This window comes from Bos javanicus, chromosome 1 (genome assembly GCF_032452875.1).
Source record: "Bos javanicus breed banteng chromosome 1, ARS-OSU_banteng_1.0, whole genome shotgun sequence".
In the NCBI taxonomy this organism is placed as follows: Eukaryota; Metazoa; Chordata; class Mammalia; order Artiodactyla; family Bovidae; genus Bos; species Bos javanicus.
In genome coordinates, this window is record NC_083868.1 from 87,766,431 (window position 1) to 87,791,229 (window position 24,799).

The 24,799-nt window shown below is 40.8% G+C and overlaps 1 protein-coding gene across 1 annotated transcript in view; it reads right to left on the bottom strand.

Annotated features, from left to right (window-relative positions):
• The window catches only part of ACTL6A (actin like 6A), a 31,435-nt gene extending 7,059 nt beyond the window's left edge, over positions 1-24,376 (bottom strand). Inside the window, exons 1-8 of the mRNA XM_061415285.1 lie at positions 24,172-24,376; positions 12,181-12,257; positions 11,843-12,017; positions 7,573-7,673; positions 6,858-6,955; positions 1,634-1,728; positions 1,253-1,359; positions 1,068-1,157 (exon numbers count right to left, since the gene is read on the bottom strand). Coding sequence (XP_061271269.1) covers positions 1,068-1,157; positions 1,253-1,359; positions 1,634-1,728; positions 6,858-6,955; positions 7,573-7,673; positions 11,843-12,017; positions 12,181-12,257; positions 24,172-24,196 — 768 coding nt within the window. The 5' untranslated portion in view covers positions 24,197-24,376. The remainder of the gene's footprint in view (positions 1-1,067; positions 1,158-1,252; positions 1,360-1,633; positions 1,729-6,857; positions 6,956-7,572; positions 7,674-11,842; positions 12,018-12,180; positions 12,258-24,171) is intronic.
• Positions 24,377-24,799: the final 423 nt, after the last annotated feature.

The following is a 24,799-nucleotide window of genomic DNA, read 5'->3' on the forward strand; positions in this document are numbered from 1 at the left end:
TTACTTAAAAAATTTTTTTATTGGAATATAGTTGATTTACTGTTTTTCCCTTTAAAATAAGCTTAAAAGCAAGACTTCATTAACTGAATATACATACATAAAATGCATATACATTGTATCTTATGGTACTTTTAATGACTGACATAGTATAAAACAGTTACAAAACATGCAGTGAAATACATAGGACCTCTGAGCTGCTAAGGAAAAATCTTCTAAGGTCTAGGTACAGCTATTAATCATCTTCACAATTTATCCTTGTATCGAACACCCACAAAAAATCTTTATCCTTGGGTGTAGAAAACTTGTCAAATATTCAAATATATTATATCACTGCCATATTAGGCTTCCCTGGTGGCTCAGTGGTAAAGACTCTGTCTGCTAATGTGAAGACGCAGGTTCGATCCCTGATCTGGGAAGATCTCACATGCATCAAAGCAGCTAAACCCGTGCAACTACCAAGCCTGTGCTCTAGAACCTTCACGTCACGACTACTGAAGTCACCACGCCCTAGAGCCCGTGCTCCACAACAGGACAGGCCACTGCAGTGAGAAGCCCACACATCCAGTGAAGAGAGCCCCTGCTCGCCACAACTGTGTGCAGCAGAAAGACCCAGCACAGCCATAAACAAATATTAAAAAAAAAAGAATGCATATTGTGGTGTGAGAGGTTGTTTTACTAACCTCTCCCCCATTAGTAAGTCATTCATGGTCAGAGATGGATTTTCAGTAAAGAAAACCTTTCATTGGCTCCTTGCTATAAACAATAATACATTTTTTTATATAGCTGACTCAGGTTTAAGAAAGAAAATGTTAACGGAGCCACACTAGTTTGTTTTTACCCCAAAGCTCCTTTCAGGTCTCACCACAGTAGTCCAAATGAATACAGAGTAGTTTGTTGATATCTGACAAGCATGAAAAGCATACCCTTCCCCAAGCCCCCGACAAAAGCTATTAATTTTGTTTGCAAATATCATTAAAAATATAAGTTTGAAAATATAAAATGCTCATAGTCTGTCCAAAGACTTACAGCCTATATAATGCTTTTGTGACGAGAACAGGATTACTTACGTTACACATGTAATTGTGCCAAGACCTGGTAACCTGGGGCAGCTTCTCTTTTCTTTTCCAGTTTGCTGGAGACCCTTCACGAACAGCTTCCTAAGTGCCAAGAACAAGTGCTAGGTTAAGAGTTCACAACATGGGGGTGCGGAGTTGAAGGTAAGCCCCAGAAATAAGATTCAATCATCACTTACTTTTGATGCAATCATATATGGAGGAATCAGTTCTATATTCATTTCTTGGAAGAGTTCCCTGCACTGCATAGTGATAAAGTCTCCAGCAAGAGGGGACTTCACAATGCCTATGAAACAGATTACACAGGACTCAGTAAGAAAGCATTCCATCCAAGCTCCTTGGGATGAATTTCCTGTGTTTTTACACAATTAAGTTCTTTCAAGTAGAACTAACGGAAGTATCCTCCAAGCATGAATGAAGCCATGCATCAGTTTTAAATATACACTATATACTACAGATTTAAAAAAAAAAAAAACATGACTTGGAAACGACTTTGATAGCCCAAGTCATTGCTTTATTTCATGATCTCTGTCCTCAGTGAACCCTGGTTAAAAACTTACCTTGCTGAAGAACATAGCCATCGTGAACAGGAATTGCAGTGGTGTGAGTGGCTCCACTGTCCAAAATAAGCCCAGTAGAACGACCATTAGCAAATCTAGTTTAAAGCATTAAGGAAAAGAAAGTATCAAGGTTCCTAAAATAATGTTTATTTGTAAAGGGAAGGTTTTTATTATAGCTTTTTAAAAACATGCATCATGGCTTAAAAATGTGTTAAAGTAAACACAGGGATGAAAGTTGATATCAAATAATAACTCTGGTTTAAAAAAAAAATGACAAAGGCAGGACTTTCAGAATGGTGGTATGAGAAAGTCAGAGAAACCTTTATCCCAGAGACAGACATCTGTTAAGCTGGTCAAAATTAGCACAAGTATTCAAAGTCTCTGGCACAGATCAAAAGGGCTTCCAACAAATTGAGAAGCATTTAACAAAATCTACAGGAACTTGGTAAGAGCAGTGGGAGGCTGTGCCATCTGAGCTAAAAACTGAAACCATTCTCACATAGGATTAAAGAACCATTTCAGCAGTTTGGCAGCTGAGTGGCAGTTATCATCTCTCCCAGCTCAATACGAAGAGCTATTCCAGGTAGATTCAACAGCCAGTGAATATCAGCAGACAGAATTTATCCCATTTTCCACAGTTCTGTGCTGCAGAAGGCCTACATGACATGAACATCACAAACGACATTTAGGAGTGCAGTCATTCATTGGGTCATCCAACATTTACTGAGCATCTATCGTGTGCCTAGTGATGAGTCTGGTGCTCAATAAAGAAGGGAAGCAGTCTCTTACTAGCATTCCTTAAGCACAGAAGAACAAAGGGGTGAAACAAAGCTGTCTGTGCCCTGAAGGATATCCTGTTTAGTGAAGAGGAGACCAATAAAGCTATACAAAGAACAGTTCAGGATGCCCTGGGAGAGTATAAAGGAGTATAACCCATCCCTAGGAAACCCAAGTGAAAGCTGAGGAGGGGGGCATGGTGAAGAGTTGAAACATGTGGGAAGGCCAGGAGGCAAGAGCACAGGAAGAGGTCTGGGAAGTGCAGAGCCAGTTCAGCAGAGCCTGAAAGAATAAGAAAGGCAAGACTGTGGGAAATGATTAGGGCTTAAATCAGCAGGTTGGCAATCAACAAAGATGATTAGAGCTGCAGTGTGAATAATGGGCAAGAGGAACGGCTACACTTAATATAATGGCAGTGCACAGAGAAATAAATGGATTTGTGGGTTTGGATTGGAGTCAGGGGAGGCTGGATTACACAGGGCTTGATTACTACTTAATCTGAAGGATTAATGAGAAAGATTTCTGGTCTAGACAACTGGGAGTAAGATAAGACACAAAGGAGAAGGAATAAATTTGACGGGAGAGAAGATGAATTCAATTTTGGATATATTGAGTTTAAAGTGGTTAAACAAATAACTAATAGAAAAAGTTCTAGTAGGCAGCTGGACATGGGCCTGGAGCTCACAAGAAAGATCTGGGATACAGATATGATTTGGAATTGGTCAGTGTATAAGTGGTATCTGAAGTCAAGGAAATAGTTAAATCAGAAAGAACATGTCAAGAGAGATGAAAGACTAGGAGCAGAAAACCAAGGCATGGGCAGGAATGAACAGAGAAAAGAGCTCTGAGAATAAGTGGCCAGAAAGGTAGGTTAATAATGTATCTTTGCTATTACTGCTACTTCATTGATCTCTGGTGGACTATATATATAAACACTAATTTTATCTCTATTAGTACAAAGTGATACAGTAACACCAGACTAAAAGTATGTAAGCCCTCCTATAGATGACAGTTCTAAAATCTGGACAAATTATTTTCAGTGACCATTTCAAAACACTGCAAAGTATTTAAAAGTAGTCAAAATTCAGCCAAAACTAATCCTCATGAAACTGCAACTTGAAGGAGTAAGAACTGCAAGTCTGCAGCCTCCTCTCCTGAAAGTGCTTCCCAGCTTCCAGGCTACAGCTCAAGAAAACAGTAAAGAACTACAGCCTTACCACCTAAGTCTACACAGAGAGTTCAGGGCTGGAAGAAAAGCTGGACATTAAAGGTAGAAACTCTGGAAGCAAGAGAACCACAGAATGGGCAAAACACAAAACCTGAGTGTAGAATCTACCCGAACGTTTGATTGACAACTGAACTATTGAAATGCAGGACCTCAGGGGAACCAATAAAATGCAGAGAGAACAGGAGAATAATGCATTCTTGAAAAATGAGGGGCACCAATGATTTTGCTACCTTTGTAACTAAATGAATTTTCCACAAGTATGCAGCTCCGCCAGCAGACAGCTAGCTAAAGCCTGCCTCTCAAACTGAGGTGTCAGGAGGGCAGAGCCTGAGGCTGGCAGATGAGAAGCCAGCTATCAGTTAAGTCAGATAAAACAAACATTAATCTCTTCACTAATGTTTTTGTTTTGGAAAAACAAAAGTTGAAAAAAGTTATTTTTTTCATAAAACTGTTACTTGTGTTGACATTAATGTATCTATCCTTTTTTTTTTTTTAAACAATAAGAAAATGTTAAAAGTCTTAGTTTTAAATTCTTAAACAGTAATATTGATAGCTATAACCTATAAAAACCAAAGCTCTGTGGTATCCTTAGTATTTTTTCTTGCACTTTTCCAGTGTCTTGTTTTTCTAATAATTTTATTTATATATTTATTTTTCGTTGAGCTGGGTCTTTGTTGCTGCGCTCAGGCTTTCTCTACTTGTGGTGAGCGGGGGCTATTCTTCATGGTGCTGTGCAGGCTTCTCACTGCAGTGGCTTCTCTTGCTGCGGACCACGAGCTCTAGGGCAGACGGGTTTCAGTAGCTGCAGCACATGGGCTCAGTAGTTGTGGCACACAGGCTTAACTGCTCTGTGCCATGTAGGATCTGTCTGGACTAGAGATCAAACCTATGTCCCCTGCATTGGCAGGCAGAGTCTCAACCACTGGACCACCAGGGAAGTCCCCCAGTAATTTTTTAAAGTGTAAAAGAATCCCAAGACCATGTTTGAGAAGTCAAAACAATCTTTAGAATAATACTAAAATGTTATTTGCCCTTTTCACTGTCATTCTCTCATGAATGTACAAGAGAGTTTTCCAGAGGCTATGTCATATATGATACACAGCAGACTGAATCTAAAGGCTAGATATGAGAATCCAACTTCTGCTATTAAGTCCAACGTTAAAGAGATTTGAAAAATTGCAAAACGAAGCCACTCTTCTTATTAATACCTTTGGTTTTGGAAAACAGTTATTTGACATTAAAATATTTTATTTACATTAACATGCAACTGACTTATTATTAATTTACTTAAAATAAGCAAATATAATTTTTAAGCTTAATTACTAATATGGCAAATATATCCCGATATGATCCACATAAATAAAAGCTCTAGGTATAAAAGTTTGAGAACCACTGGGCTAGAAGAACATAGTAAAAAACACCAGTCAACAAAAGCCAGAAATGTTATGAATTCTACAGGACAATCTACTTCCTTTACCAGATAATTACAAGATGGAAAAAAGCAGGGGGTGAGGCAGTGGTTACAATCTAGACCAGTGACCCAAGGGACACATCAAACAAATACAGTGTATGATCCTTGTTGTTTGGGTACCGATTCAAATATGTTTTTTGTTTGTTTTTAAATAAATTGTGGCTGTATCTTTAAAAAAAAAAAAAAAGACATGGTGAAATCTTTTAGAGAGACATGCTTAATGTCTGGGATTTATTTCAAAACCATGGAAGGAGGGGGAGTGGATATGGTTATATAGCTAATGCAACTTAGCTCTGTGTTGAAAATGACTGAACCTGGGTGACGGGCACATGGCAGTTCAATATAATGTTCTACCTTCTTTTACATAAGAAATTTTCTATAATAAAAAGTTAAAAAATAATGCCAATTCCGTTTACATACTCCTTGTAAGGAAGCAGCCAAACAGATCTTATGTTCAAATTCATAACTGCCATTTTCAAGCTGTGGACTGGGACCAGTTTGCTTATCTTGACTCTGACTCTTGACAGGGTTATTATGAAAATGAAATGAGATAATGCACACAGAGAGTCTGCTAGTGCTCTCCATCCTCTACTCAAAACCTGCAATGGTTCTCTCAAGTCTAAAGTTCACATTTTTAAAATACAACATGCAAGGCTTCCACAGTCTGACCTAAACCTATTTTTACAACTCTCACTAAAGCTGAATATAAATCTTCAACTCTAAACTCACTGTGAGGAATGCTTACCCTTTCCACCTCCACACTTTTGCTAAAGTCATCTCCAAGACACAGCACGACAGACAAATGTTAGATTACAGCTACCACAGTGATTCTCACACATGTAAAATCCACTTGACTATTATGGCAATCCAGGGAGGTACACAGGATAAATGTGTAAAAGGTGAGGCTGATTTTAAGTACCTAACTCAAGATCAGTTTATAAGCACTGTTACTTGAACTCTAAATATAGGACTCCTTCCCCTTCACCTTGCAACTAAATCCCCTCACTTTTTTTTTTGGGGGGGGCGGGGGGGCGGGCACGCCACATGGCGTGCAGGATGTTAGTTCCCCAGTCAAGGATTGAACTCATGTCCCCTGCACTGGAAGTGCGAAGTCTTTAACCACTGACTGCCAGGGAAGTCTCAAAATTCTCTTTTCTTTACAAGGTCTGTAAGGCTTCAATCTTCCTCCACTGAACTATAATTGCTATTTTAAAATTTCAAATGAATCATGTACTTCTTTATGACTTTTGCCCGTGCTATTTTGAAATATTATTTAAATCTGTTATTTAGTTTTCAACAAGAATATTACATTATTCTTTGAGGTCAGGACATAATATTTCCTCGTCTGTCCCTTAATATGCTCATAAAAAATATTTGGTGATTAAATCTTAAATGAATTTACAGACAACTTCCACTTTTCTCAGGTATTGGAGAGGAGGAAGGAAATGACACTCTTTGAACTCATCTAGGCCTTCTCTTCACATTCCCCTTCTAAAAACACAATTTTTTAAAAACTTCATTAAATTAACAAGGAGAATTTGAGTGTTTCTTTCCCATCTCCCTCTCACACTTTCGTGCACATCAGTTCCAGTAAGAAATACTGAAAGACAGGTATCTAAAAAGCAATGGGGACAACCTCAACTTCTGACAAGCAAGAACTAACTCCTGTCTTCTTGCTGAGCACATCACCTTTCGCAACACCACAGTTACTCATGAAGAGAAGCTGAGTATTACTCTTTCAAGGATACGCTGTCAAAACGGCAGTTTTGCAAAGGAAGAATGCAGGAATGTTGTAGTGTTCAAACATTAGCTCTGTCAGTTTCTCTCTCTTTGCTCTGGTATTCCACTTGAGAGGAGGGAAAAAGAAATCCAAATTACTTATTGTTTAAAATGCATATTTATCTTAAAATTCATTTCAGTACTGTATTAACAAAAATGTAAAACATTAAATTACCATGGAAAATCTTCATAATATCTTTACAACATTTATCTCTATGTATTTGTAATAAACTTAATAAAGTTTATTATTTGAAAAGTAAAATTGCTGCTATGAATTCTAGAAACTATAGACTTTTCAAAATATAGAGTAATCAGGATTCTTATAAACATGAAGTATTAAATCTTAAGAGTGAATCTAGTCACTCCTAAGATTGAGTATAAAAGCAGATATACACTGCCCTTGAGGGATAAGGGACAATTCATGAACCAAAATGGGAAGCAGTCAAAGGAAATTAGATATTCAATTCCTGGAAAAAAATAGATAAATAACCGCCAGAACCCAGAGGGTGCTTTACTGTTGTTCTTTGAGTATTTTTATTATTGAAATAATAAAGGTTGTAAGAGTATTTAAAAAAGAATCCCCCTTTCCCTCATTTTCAAAATATGAATTTCTATACTTCTTTAGAGAAAAAGAATAAAATGAGTAAAAAAACAACCTAGAAAACTTGAAAAAGTTTGTCTTACCGGTGCTTCTGACATGAGAACAGGATGCAGACTGGCTTCTGATTTGACATGCATTTTGTAGGTATGATCCAAAATAGCCTGGAAACTATCCCAATCTTCAACTAGAATATAAGATAAATACCTTGAAAACAATACTTAGTTGAAGATGAATATAGCATCTTCCGAGAGACTGTTTCTAATGGTTTAGCACTAATAGTTTAATATACAGAATTGACTTATTTTACAGCTCTACCTCATAAAACAGTACTTCATATAAACATTAGCTTTGTCTTCTAGATATGGCTCCTCCGGCCCCAACAGTACCATAACCCCTAGACCTGACCCAGATAAAATTAAGGTATCTAACAGACCTAAAATACCAAATAAATAGTATTCGGTTAAGTACTAACTATAAAGCCCAAAACACAATTCAAATTCTAAGAGGAAACAGAATTGCATGATTTGGAACTAACAGCTATAATCTGTATGAAAAAAGACTCTAAAAACATCATAAAAAATTTAAAGAAGAATATGTTTTCAATTTGCTTTCCATTAAAACATTACACTGAAACTGCTCGCATAAGTCACTAATGATCTTCTAACAGGTAAATCCAGTGGATCCTTTGCATCTGTAATCTCATCTAACCTCTCTAAATTACTGATACCATTGATTTAAGAGTTTACAGACTTTTTCTGCCACAGACCAACAAAGAAATGGCATCATTTGTACATCATATTAATATTTTTATAGGCCTATCAGGGTGAGTTTTTTAATTCACTGTTTTGTTTTGGGGGCTGTGTTAGGTCTTCGTTGCTACCCATGGGCTTCCTCTACTTTTGGTGAGCAGGGGCTGTTCTCTAGTTGCAGCGCTCAGGCCTCTCACTGTGGTGGTGGCTTCTCCTGTTGCAGAGCACAGGCTCTAGGGTGCACGGGCTTCGGTAGCTGCATCACGTGAGCTTAGCTGCCCTGCAGCATGTGCACTCTTCCTGGACCAGGGATTGAACCCGCGTCCCCTGCACTGGCAGGCAGACCAGGGTAAGTCCAGAATGGGACATTTTGGTCAAGGCACTTCCTCTATAGCTTTACCTTCTCTTTCCCCTTCTTAGCATAAATCTCAATACCACAGTTAAGAACAATGAGACTCACAGGACTTCTTTACTTCTCGAATTTTTTCTTTTCTTGGTGTTCTCCTGAATTTTCTCCTACTTCTCTAATTGTTCATCTCACTCCCCTTCATAGGCACCTCTACTGGTTAAATACAGAGTAAGTTTCCATAAGGAATCTCACCCTCAATCCTGTTTTCACATCCCAAACTCTGGGTGGAAAAAAAAATCAATTCCATGTCTTAAAATCATTCTCACTTGCTTATTAAACCAGCATCTATACTCAAACACTTTGAACTAATAAACTCACTTGCTATGCAGAAAGAGTTAACTTAGCAAACCTGAGAAAGGCCTGCTTGCAAGGCTGACCCTTGGCTGGCATCTGGGAACTTCTCTGGTAAACAGTTTCCTACACTGATATAAAACTTTCCCCAAATAAGAGTAGATTACTGTGCCTAAACCATTTATACAAACAGTGTGGTTTATACTGGGAGTCTGGGGTTTTGGAACATGTTGGGCACAAGGTACCTACATGACCGGTCACCAATAAAAACCATGGGTACTGAGTCCTTTTTTTTCTGAATCCAAAAGATAGGTATTTATTCCAAGTATCAGGATAATATAAGAAATAAAATATTTGTAACAAAAAATATCCTTCTAGTTCTTTAGCAGTTCTACAGAGATATAATGAATTTTATGTGTCCAATGAAGAGATTTTCTTCTGTAAAGCTACACAGTTGTGTGACTCTTTTTACAACATAATTTTAGAATAGTTCCATCACCTCAAAAAGAAACTGTATGCTCTTTAACAGTCACTTCTCATAATATCCACAGCCCCAAGCAACTACTACTTTACTTTCTGTCTGTATAAATTAGCTTTTCCTGGTCATTCCATATTAGAGTAAGTGATTCCACATTATGTGGAATTTTGCATCTGATTTCCTCCATTTGGCATAAGGCTTTTGGGGTTCATCAAAACCCAACTGATATTTTGACTTGTATCAGTTATTTTGTTTCTTTTATTGTCAAATAGTATTAAGACTTCATTTTATGGATACAGCACACTGTGTACACCCATTCATCCAACAATGCGCCTTTGGACTATATCCACCTTTCAGTTAATATGGATAATGCTGCTACGAACGTTTGCATTTAAGTATTTGTGTGGACATAGGTTTCAGTTCTCTTGTACTGATACCTAGGAGTGAACTGTTTGGATTATAAGGTGAATTTATATTTAATCTATTAAGAAACTGTCAAACTATTTTTCAAAGCTGCTGTACTATTTTATGTTCTCTCCCAGAAATAGATATGGAGGTTTCAGTTTCTCTATATCCTCATCACACTTGCTATTGTCTGTCTTTATAATACAGCTATCCTGTAAGTGTGAAGCAGAGTGCTGAGTCTTTAATGTGCTCCCTTAGTAGACCATGGATTTCCCAGGTGGCTCAGTCATAAAGAAACCATCTGCCAATGCAGGAGACTCAGGAGACACAGGTTTGATGCCTGGGTCGCGAAGAGCCTCTGGAGAAAGAAATGGTAACCCACTCCAGTATTCTTGCCTGGGAAATCCAATGGACAAAGAAGCCTGGGAGGCTACAGTCCATGGGGTCACAAAGAGTTGGATATAACTGAGCACGTATAATAGACCACATACACATGTTCCTCGCTGCTGGAAGGTTTAAGCACATCCTTTATGACTACACTGTAAGCGCTTGGAAGCTTGTGCTGCTTTCCTTTGGGCATTGCATGCCCTTTTCTTCCTTTTGCCAATTCTGCTATGTATCCTTTTGGCATAATAAATCTTAGCTATGGGTACCATTACACGCTGAATCTTGTGAATCCTTTTTAGTAAATAACTGGACCTATTTCCAGTAGTCATGTATGGATGTGAGAGTTGGACTGTGAAGAAGGCTGAGTGCCGAAGAATTGACGCTTTTGAACTGTGGTGTTGGAGAAGACTCTTGAGAGTCCCTTGGACTGCAAGGAGATCCAGCCAGACCATTCTGAAGGAGATCAGCCCTGGGTGTTCTTTGGAAGGAATGATGCTAAAGCTGAAACTCCAGTACTTTGGCCACCTCATGCGAAGAGTTGACTCATTGGAAAAGACTCTGATGCTGGGAGGGATTGGGGGCAGGAGGAAAAGGGGACGACAGAGGATGAGATGGCTGGATGGCATCACCGACTCAATGGACGTTGAGTCTGAGTGAACTCCAGGAGTTGGTGATGGACAGGGAGGCCTGGCGTGCTGCGATGCATGGGGTCGCAAAGAGTCGGACACGACTGAGCGACTGAACTGAACTGAAGAGTGACAGTGGACATTTGCTTTTTAAGACCATAAAGCTTGCCCCTTCCCTAGTGCATGGTACCCCTTATTCAGTAACTCCAAAAATCTAGGAAACTTATTTTTAAACTTTTGAAAGTTTAAATTCTTAGCACCATTTGTCCTGGATATCTCAGACAGCCACCTCAGGATCTCTGCCATCAGTGTTAAAATTTAAAACCTCTTCATTTCTCATTTGGACTCACCTCCCTAACTGATCTTCCTGTATCTCTCTCCAATCACGCCTATGTATTACTGTTAGAATAATCTTTCCATTTGGCATATATGAGCGTTTCACGTCTCTGTTTAAAAATTCCTTTAGGGTAATATTTCAGTTACCTGCTTGATATACTCCTGGCATTCCAAGCCCTTTTATGATTGCTCTCTGCCTGCCTTTCCTGCAACCGGCCCTAATGCACCTACTGTTATAGCCATACTTAACTGATGACATTTCCAAACATGTAAGTTTCTCCCACAATACCATCTCTTCATACATGCTGGTTGCTCTGCTTTACCCAGACTTGTCAGGCAGACTAATTCTTATTCCGTGATCAAGATTCAGCACAGTTACCCGCTTTGTGAAAACCATCTCCGACCCCCATAGAGTTAAATATCTCTCCTCTGTAACTCCACTGCTTATCAAACACAGTTATATACACAAATCTACCTTCTATACCTATAAGTTTCTTAGAAAAAGAAACATGTTTTACGCATCTTTGTATTCTCAGTGCTGGAACATCAGTTCATGGAATAAAAACAAGAAGATAGCTGATATTCAACTTATAAGCAGCCACTGCTTTATATCTGAAATATACTATACATACTGTACATTTATAATCAAATCCATAGGAAAAACTATCGTACCCATCCCATTTTTCAGTGGTGAAATGGCCTCTGTGTTCTCCCTCGGAACCCGCAGGGCATTAGTATCTATGTAATAGGTGGGACCGCCTTGTTTGCCTTTATCACCATCGATTTCCATCAGTGTGCTTCCATCATCTCTTTCTACCACCATACCAATAGCCGTAGGGAAATCCACCTGGAAGAGTCAAAAACATGATTTGCGAGTTTTACATACTCTTATCAAGGAGTCATTCCCACCAACTAATGTCTTTTACCATATTTGAGTCAGACTTTCTGCGTGAATTTAACTCTGCATGAATGGCTCCTGTATATCTGATTAACTCTAACATTACACTGACCTTGGGACAGTCTTCACCAGCATAACCAGCTCTCACAGTATAGGATCCAATGTCAAAAACAAGGGCTCCAACTTCATCTGAAAAGATGAAAAGATATCTAACATTAACAACTTACAAGTACCATATGAAAATTAAAGAGTACTTAATGTGCTTATATTCATGTTACTACTACTTTGAACCTAGTTTTAAATAGCCTTAAAGACTTATTTAATTAAAATATAGCAAGTCAAATATAGTATATTAGTAGAAGTTCAATCAGCAAAGAGCCGATATGCTAAAATTAGGTAATTTAAGGAGAGTTTTTCTCCAAGCCAGGCTTCAGCAATACGTGAACTGTGAACTTCCAGATGTTCAAGCTGGTTTTAGAAAAGGCAGAAGAACCAGAGATCAAATTGCCAACATCCACTGGATCATGGAAAAAGCAAGAGAGTTCCAAAAAAACATCTATTTCTGCTTTATTGACTATGCCAAAGCCTTTGACTGTGTGGATCACAATAAACTGTGGACAATTGGAAAGAGATGGGAATACCAGACCACCTGACCTGCCTCTTGAGAAAACTATATGCAGGTCAGGAAACAAGAGTTAGAACTGAACATGGAACAACAGACTGGTTCCAAATAGGAAAAGGAGTATGTCCAGACTGTATATTGTCACCCTGCTTATTTAACTTCTATGCAGAGTACATCATGAGAAACGCTGGGCTGGAAGAAGCATAGGCTGAAATCAAGATTGCCAGGAGAAATATCAATAACCTCAGATATGCAGATGACACCACCCTTATGGCAGAAAGTGAAGAGGAACTAAAAAGCCTCTTGATGAAAGTGAAAGTGGAGAGTCAAAAAGTTGGCTTAAAGCTCAACATTCAGAAAACGAAGATCATGGCATCCAGTCCCATCACTCCATGGGAAATAGATGGGGAAACAGTGGAAACAGTGTCAGACTTTATTTTCTGGGCTCCAAAATCACTGCAGATGGTAATTGCAGCCATGATATTAAAAGACGCTTATTCCCTGGAAGGAAAGTTATGACCAACCTAGATAGCATATTCAAAAGCAGAGACATTACTTTGCCAACTAAGGCCCGTCTAGTCAAGGCTATGGTTTTTCCAGTGGTCATGTATGGATGTGAGAGTTGGACTGTGAAGAAAGCTGAGTGCCGAAGAATCGACTCTTTTGAACTGTGGTGTTGGAGAAGACTCTTGAGAGTCCCTTGGACTGCAAGGAAATCCAACCAGTCTATTCTAAAGGAGATCACCCCTGGGTGTTTTTTGGAAGGAATGATGCTAAAGCTGAAACTCCAGTACTTTGGCCACCTCATGCGAAGAGTTGACTCATTGGAAAAGACTCTGATGCTGGGAGGAATTGGGGGCAGGAGGAAAAGGAGATGACAGAGGATGAGATGGCTGGATGGCATCACCGACTCAATGGAGGTGAGTCTGAGTGAACTCCGGGAGTTGGTGATAGACAGGGAGGCCTGGCGTGCTGCAATTCATGGGGTCACAAAGAGTTGGACACGACTGAGCGACTGAACTGAACTGAACTAAAGGAGAGTTTACTTATTATAGGGTCTACTTACAAAGATACAAGAACAATACAGGAAAACCAGAAAGGACAGTATGATATCCTAGGACGAGTGATAACAGAAATCTGTTACCACACTTAGAACTGAAGAAACACGAGGGAAGAACTATTACTAGTACCGGGAGAGAGACCTGTGTTGGGAGGGTACCTGACAGGAGCTGCGATCTTCAGTTGAGGATGGAGTCAGCCTAACACATCTGCCAACCTCTCCCCACTGGCTAGGGTGATCATATCATTTCTCATCCAAACAGAGCTACTTCTAAACGTGATAGAAGCCGCTGTAAATAATCAAACCAGGACAAGAGGCACAAAGCAGGAAGCCCCGTGGCCGTGTGTGTGCTTAGCTGCTCAGTCATGTCCGCCTCTGTGCGACACCATGGACTGTAGCCCACCAGGCCTCTCTGTACCACGGGCCAAACCAAAGGTTAATACTCCACAGATAGTCTACCAGGGTCAACCTTTAAGGGACAGAGCGGGCAGACATAGGAGTAAAGTGGATCTGGAAGGGCCAAGGAGAGGTATCCAGTACACAGAGGTACACCATTTTTTTCATACATTAAACAACATTATATTTCATGGAATTTGGGAAGAAATTTAGCAAAACCCCAAGAAAAATAAGGAACCAGAGGTAAGGTATAATGTTATAAGGTATAACGTGGGCCAGGTAAAAATCATTAAAATGAAGGTACCAAAGTTTACACATTTCACAGATTTGTAGGAGATAAAAGCTTAATGCTGAGAGAGAAAGCTGTCTTTTTTTTCATATTCAAATTCAGAGAAAAGCCTCTAAGTATACTTTAAAAATGTGTGTGCATACATGCGTGCTCAGTCACTTCAGTCATGTTTGATTCTCTGCAACCCTATGGATTGGAACCCGTCAGGCTCCTCTGTCTATGGGATTCTCCAGGCCAGAATACAGGAATAGGTTGCCATTTCCTTCTCCAGGGAATCTTCCCCACCCAGGGATCCAATCTCCTGCACTGCAGGTGGGTTCTATACCACTAAGCCACCAGAGAAGCGCCAGACTTTAACAATACTTTACTCAAAACAGCACACTTCCTAAAAGAAAGCACTTGGGTTTTCTAGGTATTGATTTTTGAAAGAAGCAATTTTTCAATGAATTATTAAAAATAAATATTGCTTAGCTCGATTAAATTGACAAGGTCAAGTCTGGTAAGACCAAGTATTGTCAAAGAAGTAGAAAAAAAGAAGCTCTTACATATTTGCCAGCAAAAGTTATAAACTGATACAAACACTCTGGGGAATTTAGTCATATCTACTAAAGTTGAAAATGTGCATACATAGCAATTACACTTATTATCTTCTCTAGAGAAACTCTCTCATGTTTATCACGAGCAGACATGTACAGGAACCCTCACTAGCTATATATGTGACCTCAGGTGATTTACTAACCTCTCTGCCTCAGTTTCCTCATATGTAAAATGTGTGCTAACAGTTCCTATCTCAGTGGATGCTCGAGTATGGAAGCACTTAGGACAATGCCTGGTACCTAATAAGCAAATAAGTGTACTGGGGTAATAATTATCATCACACTGCTTGCCGCAGGAAAAGGTAGATTAAACGGTCTCTCAGCAGGGAAGTAAACTACAGCTTATTCATACAGTGAAATATTTACTATTGCTAGACAGCAGTTAAAAGTGAATAGTCCAGATCTGCATGTATCAACATGGATAAATCTCAAAAGAATTACTTTAAAAACCTAGTTACTATGCACACATATTTTAATACTATTTAATTCATTATGGATTCATACACACTTAATCAAAGTTTAAAAATATGTATAGGGTTGGGGAATATTACATCCCAACTTCAGCTCACTGGTTACCTCTAAGGAAGCAGAGAGGAGGAATCTATACCAACAACATCTTATTTCATAAAATATCTGAGGCAAATATGACAAAATATTACATTTATTTAATCTCAGCAGTGAATACAGAAGTATCACATACAAACTTACATAAATTTTATTTTTAATATTAAGTATTCAAAAACTAAAATAATAAGTTTTAAAATAAAGATTATTACACTGCAATGATCACAGTTGAGAGATGGTTTCTTTACAGCACAGTAACCTCATTTTTGTTGAAATAAAATGAAGAGGCACTTATGTTTATTTCTAATTTGAAAGCAATCTTCTGCATTTGTTACATTTCCCAAAGTAATCAACTTTTCTCTACATAATCTCTGATTCAAATTATTTTGTCTTAAAGAAAAGCCCCTTAAAAGCAGTACACTGGAATTATTTTCACCACAGCATGTAAACTTAAGTATAAAGTAGGTAAAGCAGTATTCCAGTGAACATGAATTGGTAAACTCTAAGACTTTAATTAACCAGAATACTCTTGGGTAAAGAAATATCCTAACTAAATGAATTAATCGCTTGGTTAACCAAAACTTTCTACTCCTGCTCTCAAGGATCAACCTTTTACCTTGCACCAGGGCTTTTAACCTCTTCTGTGTCATAGACCCTTGGACAATGAGAGAGGCTGAACTGTTTCATCCTAAAATTCATATGCTTAAGTCCTGCTGTTGTTCAGTCATATGGGCTGCAGCATGCCAGGCTTCCCTGTCCTTCACTATCTCCCAGGTTTGCTCAAACTCATGTCCTTCGAGTCGGTGATGCCATCCAATCATCTCATCCTCTGTCACCCCCTTCTCCTCCTGCCTTCAACCTTTCCCAGCATCAAGTTCTTTCCCAATGAGTCAGCTCTTCACATCAGGTGGTCAAAGTATTGGAGTTTCAGCTTCAGCATCAGTCCTTCCAATGAACATTCAGGATAGATTTCCTCTAGGATGGACTGATTTGATCTCCTTGCTGTCCAAGGGACTCTCAAGAGTCTTCAACTCCACAATATGAAAGCATCAATTCTTTGGCGCTCAGTCTTCTTCATCAAAGATCCAACTCACATCCGTACATGACTACTGGAAAAACCATAGCTTTGACTATATGGACCTTTGTCAGCCAAGTGATGTCTGTTTTTTAATATGCTATCTAGGTTTGTCACAGCTTTTCTTCGAAGAAGCAAGCATCTTTTAATGCTGTGGGTGCAGTCAACATCTGCAGTGATTTTGGAGTCTTAACCCCAAGTAACTGAATGTTTGGAGATAAGGTATTTAAAGAGATGACCAAGTTAAAATGACATCATTAGGGTAGACTCTAATCCAGTATGACTAATATCCTCACAAGAAGAAGAAACCTGGACACATATATGTACAGAGGGAAGATCATGGGAAGACACCAGGAATGGCCACTGTAAGCCAAGGAGAGAGGTCGACAAGGAAAATAACCCTGGCAACACCTGATCTCAGACTTGTACCCGCAAAAACTGTGAAAAAATTAATTTTTGTTGTTTAAGTCACTCATTCTTTGTTATGGCAGCAAACTAATACACACAGCTCAGGACACTTATGAATGTCTTCTTAGAATGTTCTCAGATAGACTATTAAAAAAAAAAAAAAGATGAATATAGATAGTTATAACCATCGACTCCTTAGGGAGGGCAAGGACCCCCTATCAGGAGCCCCTCCTCTAACTCGGCCTTTGTAATCTGCTCCACTCCTACAGCCTCAACTTCTACCTAGTGATGCTTCCAATCTCAAATTTACCCCTCAAGCCCTCACACCTTCACCTAATCCATATCTCAAACTTCTTACTGTACATTACTTCCACCTGATGTCCCTTGGGTCCCTCAAATTCAACATACCTGAAGTATTGTCTCCTTTCCCCCACCCTGCCTAATCTAATCTCAGCAGTGCTTATCACAGTTAGTGGTCCCAGTCATCAGAGGCAACAACTTTCCTGAACACCTTCTTATTTCATATCCCTCATCCAATTCCGGAGAAGGCAATGGCACCCCACTCCAGTACTCTTGCCTGGAAAATCCCATGGATGGAGGAGCCTGGTAGGCTGTAGTCCATGGGGTTGCTAAGAGTCGGACACGACTGAGCAACTTCCCTTTCACTTTTCACTTTCATGCACTGGAGAAGGAAATGGCAACCCACTCCAGTGTTCTTGCCTTGAGAATCCAGGGACAGGGGAGCCTGGTGGGCTGCCGTCTATGGGGTCGCACAGAGTCGGACACAACTAAAGCAACATAGCAGCAGCAGCATCCAATTCTGCCAATGATTTCTGCTAAACATTTTTCAAATCCCTTCTTCTTTAATGCCATTGCCACTGCCTGAGTCAAGTTCTTATTGCAACTGGGAATTACCATAATTCCCTATGGTACTGTGCTTCCATCTTTACCTTCTGGATCCACCTTTCCTTTCAAAACTGTAACTCTGAACATTTTGGTACATAAATCCTTCAATGAAAAGAAAGGGGAGAATCATGCAGTGCTTTATCATCATCTGCAAGATAAAATTCAAATCATTCCACCCAAGTGATATACAAGACCTAGCATAATCTGGCAGCAGTCTCTCCTCCCACTTTATATACCTGCATTACTGAAGATTATGTTGTCTCCTAAACACACCATTTACTCCTCATATGCTGTCCCTCTCTATTCCTCTTTCATCATCCTCATAACCTCCCTTGTAAGGTCCCTTGACTCCTCCACATTAAGAACTTTCTACTCTGTGTTATCTTTGTACCTGCTATATACTGTCATTACTGAACATACTCCACTGAATTAGTCAATATCCTTTATCATCAATAAAAGACTTTTCACGTACCACTAAGAAAAAAAACATGCTGCCAATTAAACTCTGCCATGCCACCAATATTATTCCAACTTCAGCTCTTTAAATGTATGCGGGGTGGGGTGGTTGTACAACTAAAACTACATGAAATACAGTGTCTGTTTATTTGACTGACTTACCTATAAGACTTCGAGCTTCTTGAAGACAGAAGCTATACTCTGCATACAACAAGCACTCAAAAAATTTTTGTGAAAAGAAAAATCTAACAAGTCAGTTATACCTGTCTTTAGGGAAAGGAGTACATCAAGGCTGTATATTATCACCCTGCTTATTTAACTAATATGCAGAGTACATCATGAGAAATGCTGGGCTGGATGAAGCACAAGCTAGAATCAAGATTCCAGGCAGAAATATCAATAACCTCAGATACGCAGATGACACCACCCTTATGGCAGAAAGTGAAAAACTAAAGAGACTCTTGAAAGTGAAAGAGGAGAGTGAAAAAGTTGGCTTAAAACTCAACATTCGGAAAACTAAGATCATGGCATCTGGTCCCATCACTTCATGGCAAATAGATGGAGAAACAGTGGAAACAGTGACACACTTCATTTTTTTTGGCTCCAAAATCACTGCAGATAGTGACTGTAGCCATGAAATTAAAAGATGCCTATTCCTTGGAAGAAAAGTTATGACCAACCTAGACAGCATATTAAAAAGCAGAGACATTATTTTGCCAACAAAGTATGGTTTTTCACATCACTTCCATGGATGTAAGAGCTGAACTATAAAGAAGGCTGAGCGCCAAAGAACTGATGCTTTTGAACTGTGGTGTTGGAGAAGACTTTTGAGAGTCCATTGGACTAAAAGGCGATCCAACCAGTCCATCCTAAAGGAAATCTGTCCTGAATGTTCACTGGAAGGACTGATGCTGAAGCTGAAACTCCAATACTTTGACCACCTGATTCGAAGAACTGACTCATTGGAAAAGACCCTGATGCTGGGAAAGATCGAAGGAAGGAGGAGAAGGGGACGACAGAGGATGAGATGATCGGATGGCATCACTGACTCGATGGACATGAGTTTGAGCAAGCTCCGGAAGTTGGTGATGGATAGGGAAGCCTGGTGTGCTGCATTCCATGGGATCGAAAAGAGTCGGACATGACTGAGCATGAATTAGTGTGGTAAACTGGACATAGTAGAAATTTAATTTGAGGAAGACTCTCTTGATTCTTGGAAATTTTCCATATGTTCATTTTCCAGTAAGTCTATTTCCTGTAGTTCTATTAAGTCTATCAGTTATGTCTATTCTGTAATCCTGTATAGGTCTATTGTTCTGTTAAAAACTAAGGCTTCCTTCACGGTTCAGTGGTAAAGAATCTGCCTGCCAATGCAGAAGACTTGGGTTTGATCCTTGGGTCGGGAAGATCCCCTAGAGAAGGAAATGGCAATCCATTCCAGTACTCTTGCCTGGAAAAATCCCATGGACAGAGAAACCTGGTGGGCTACAGTCCATGGAGTCACAAAGAAATGGACACGACTGAGCACACACACATTTTACTCCTGAGTAAATGGCTTCCAAGTTTAGGGGTGAAGTGATATTTCTGAGAAAACATGGAGCAATGAGGGCCATTTGCTAACCTGGTCTTAAAAACATTCCAACACGATACTGGAAGCTAATGACTGCGAGGAGGTGAGAAGGTTGTTTTACTTGTTTGTTTGGACAAGGGTGCCCCAATTCACAGGGAAGATGATTTTGAGAAATTTTTAAGATTAGAGATGGGGAGGGGGGCGGTGGAGTGATAAAGCAATGAAGTATCAAAGATGGACCTGTAGTATACCTGTTTATTTCTGTCAAGGAAAGGAGACTGAAGCAGAGGAGTACCATGTAAGACAGACACAGGAGCAACGAGTAGGCCCAGAAACCAATTATGGCAAGTATGAAAATCTGGATGAACTGTGCATTATATCTAAAGCTGAGTGTTAGATCTGATCAGAAATAAACACTGGAATAAGAGAGCTACCAATTTTAAAAATTAAACTACAAACATTCATTTTATAAGCAAGTTTAAGTTAAAAATACAGTTTACTAAGTTAATTACACACAAAATGTGGGTGGGAGGTTTCATTGCCTTTCACAGTAAACCTTTTGGAAAATGTGACCCACTATAAATACTGGTCATACAGTAGTAGCTCAAACACAAAATCATACACTTATTTTTGTCAGTTTTAAATACTTTATATGTGAAACAGGCTTTAAGATATACTCCTCTACATGAACAAAGGGGCGTTTATTCTGAATATCTAAATCATACATGAATATGCTATGGTTATATACTTGAAAAATGACTTAAAATTATTTTAATGAGAAAAGGTTTTACTGAAATGCCTTTTCTTTATCCCAGAAGTTCCTGCTGCCCACTTGCTAGAAAGTTAAAGATGATGCTGTGAAAGTGCTGCAGTCAATATGCCTGCAAATTTGGAAAACTCAGCAGTGGCCACAGGACTGGAAAAGGTCAGTTTTCATTCCAATTCCAGAGAAAGGCAATGCCAAAGAATGCTCAAACTACCACACAATTGCACTCATCTCACACATTGGTAAAGTAATGCTCAAAATTCTCCAAGCCAGGCTTCAGCAATATGTGAACCATGAACTTCCAGATGCTCAAGCTGGTTTTAGAAAAGGCAGAGGAACCAGAGATCAAATTGCCAACATCCAATGGATCATGGAAAAAGCAAGAGAGTTCCAGAAAAACATCTATTTCTGCTTTATTGACTATGACAAAGCCTTTGACTGTGTGGATCACAATAAACTGTGGAAAATTCTGAAAGAGATGGGAATACCAGACCACCTGATCTGCCTCTTGAGAAATGTGTATGCAGGTCAGGAAGCAACAGTTAGAACTGGACATGGAACAACAGACTGGTTCCAAACAGGAAAAGGAGTTCGTCAAGGCTGTATATTGTCACCCTGCTTATTTAACTTCTATGCAGAGTACATCATGAGAAACGCTGGGCTGGAAGAAGCATAGGCTGAAATCAAGATTGCCAGGAGAAATATCAATAACCTCAGATATGCAGATGACACCACCCTTATGGCAGAAAGTGAAGAGGAACTAAAAAGCCTCTTGATGAAAGTGAAAGTGGAGAGTGAAAAAGTTGGCTTAAAGCTCAACATTCAGAAAACTAAGATCATGGCATCCGGTCCCACCACTTCATGGGAAATAGATGGGAAACAGTGGAAACTGTCAGACTTTATTTTTCTGGGCTTCAAAATCACTACAGATGGTGACTGCAGCCATGAAATTAAAAGACGCTTACTCCTTGGAAGGAAAGTTATGACCAACCTAGATAGCATATTCAAAAGCAGAGACATTACTTTGCCAACAAAGGTTCATCTAGTCAAGGCTGTGGTTTTTCCTGTGGTCATGTATGGATGTGAGAGTTGGACTGTGAAGAAGGCTGAGCACCAAAGAATTGATGCTTTTGAACTGTGGTGTTGGAGAAGACTCTTGAGAGTCCCTTGGACTGCAAGGAGATCCAACCAGTCCATTCTGAAGGAGATCAGTCCTGGGATTTCTTTGGAAGGAATGATGCTAAAGCTGAAACTCCAGTACTTTGGCCACCTCATGCGAAGAGTTGACTCATTGGAAAAGACTCTGATGCTGGGAGGGATTGGGAGCAGGAGGAGAAGGGGACGACAGAGGATGAGATGGCTGGATGGCATCACTGACTCGATGGACGTGAATCTCAGTGGTCTCCGGGAGTTGGTGATGGACAGGGAGGCCTGGCGTGCTGCAATTCGTGGGGTCTCGAAGAGTTGGACACGACTGAGCGACTGATCTGATCTAATCTATGTAACTCTAAGCTGGTTAATCTTTTCTATGCCTTATTTTCTTCTTTAATAATATGGGGAAAAGTAGAACCACCTCCCATGTCTGTTGTGGATTAACTGACAATGCATGTATTAAATACAATGCATTATAAGTCTCTGTCATGAAGAACAGTTCCTGGTACACAGGAAGCACTCAATAAATGTTAACTGTTGGAATTATTAGTATCCATTTCTACCTTAGTCACATTAAACAATGCCTTGTAAGGGAATACTCAGTGGACAACCTTTAGGTCCTTGGATGAGTGAACCTGAGAGTCAAAACAATCAGCAGGGACTTCCCTAGTGGTCCAGTAATGAGGACTCTGTGGTTCCCATGCAGGGGGCTTGGTTCTGTCCCTGATCTGGGGACTAAGATCTCACAGGCTGCATGGTGAGGCCAAAAACAAAACAAAAAACAGAGTCTGCAGCCTCCATGAGCATGTATACTCAGCTTTTTTGTCAGAATTACATCTTCAGATGGGGAAAAAGTAAATCATGAAGATCCACTAGGCTTTCTCCAAAGTAAAAACGGAAAGCTGATTCTTACACTTCAGAAATCAAAACCAAAAACATATATGGAGAAGGAGAGGGTGAGGGCCAGCGTGTCACCTGAGCAGAAACTCAAGCTTCACTTCAAAACTACTAAAAACTTTGGAAAGTTTATTTTCATCTCCTACCTATAATATTCCATCCGTTCAGAAAACAGTATCCTTACTAAACACAATAACAAAAGCAGGACTTTAGGTTTCTTTCTTCTCTAATTCATCAAACACAAAACATGAATCATATACATCAATGCTTCATCTAGGCATCTCGAAAAAACGGAGGCTCCAAATTCGGTAGATTTAGAGTGGGGCTTGCACTCCAGTGTTCTTGCCTGGAGAATCCCAGGGACGAGGGAGCCTGGTGGGCTGTCATCTATGGGGTCGCACAGAGTCGGACGCGACTGAAGCGACTTAGCAGCAGCAGCAGCAGTAGAATGGGGCTTGAGATTTTACATTTCTAAAGAGCTTGCAGGTGCTGCTGCGGCTGCTGCTCCTTGGATCATACTTTTAGTAGTAAGTGTAGCATTACCCCCGTTTAATCTTCACAACCACCCCAATGGGTAGGAATTATTCTACAAACGACGAACCTGAAGTTGGCAAAAGTTAAGAAACTTATCGAAGGCCAATGAGCTTACTAAGTGGTGAGGCTGATATTACAACCCAGGCCCGTGATAATCTTTCACTACACCGGATCCCACCCATCTTTAAGCAACCTTAAATTGCATATGTTCCTAAATTATGCCGGAGCAGAGTGGCCCACAAATAACACCGGATCATCCACAGTCAACAAATAGGGAGAAGTTATTGAAAGGCGTGAGGCTGCGTGAGCGCGGACGGAGAAGGAGGCTCTGTCCTGAGTGGCCACGATTCCTCCAATCAGTTCCACTCCTCGCGGCTCGCTGTGCCACCTCCGAGACGCCGCGGAAACCCTCCAGCCACGCCGACGAACTGCTGGGACCTCCCAACTTTAAACGGACGCGCACACCGCGACAGAGCCGGCTGGGAGAGAGGTGACCCTGAGGCCAGTCACTCCAGCCGCGGCTCACCGGGCCCGCTGCCCGGCCAGCCCGGGACCGCGCGCAGCCCCAAAAGCCGGCTCCTCCGCGGCCCGAGGCTGGAAGGGGCCGTAGGGGGCGGCGACTCCAGGCGCCGGTAGCGATCGCCGAGCCGGGTGGGCTCCGGAGGCGGGCAGAGCGCGGGGCGGGGATAGGGCGGGGAGGCCGGGGTCCCCAGGGGGAGACCGGAAGGGCCGCCGGCAAGGGGAGGGCTGGGGGCGGCGGTTACAAACCCCACAAGCTAAAAAGGCGCGCTCTCCCGATCGACCGCACTCACCTCCCCCGTATACCCCGCCGCTCATGGTTGCTGTCGACGAGACTTCTACTCGTAAAGGCCACCTGGCGAAGTGACTGCAACGGCTGCGACTGCGGGTCTGCAGAAGCGCTAGCCCCCGTCTCCCTTAACTTCCACCACCACCCCCCTCAGGCAACAAAGCGGCGGCCACACACACCCGGAGCGCAGTCACACTTGCTGTCTCCTTCTATCGGCCAATCACAAGAGGCCCGGCTACACTTCAACCAATAAAAATAAGGCTGTGCCGCATCCTTGTCGCGGCACAGCCAGTTTAGCCAATCGAAGGCAGCCATAGGGGCGGGGAGAGAGGAAAGCGACGGAAGGAGGGAAGGAGTTGGGTTGCGGAACCGGGGAGGCGGGGCGTCTCTAGTGGGAGGGAAAGAGGGGCGGAGGGAGCTGGAAGGAGAGAAGGAAGGCTGGAGGCAAGAGTCGGGCTGGCTTAGGGTGTAGCGGGGCGCGGAGGAGAGGTGGGAATCCGGTAGAGCAAGATAAGCCTCTGAAAAAAAAGTCTGGAATTTGAGAAAGTGTCTCCACCAGGAGTACCCATGGTTTGGGCTTGTAGTGAATGAGGGTTGGTGGTTTTTTGTTTTTTTCCAGAAAAAGTATTTTC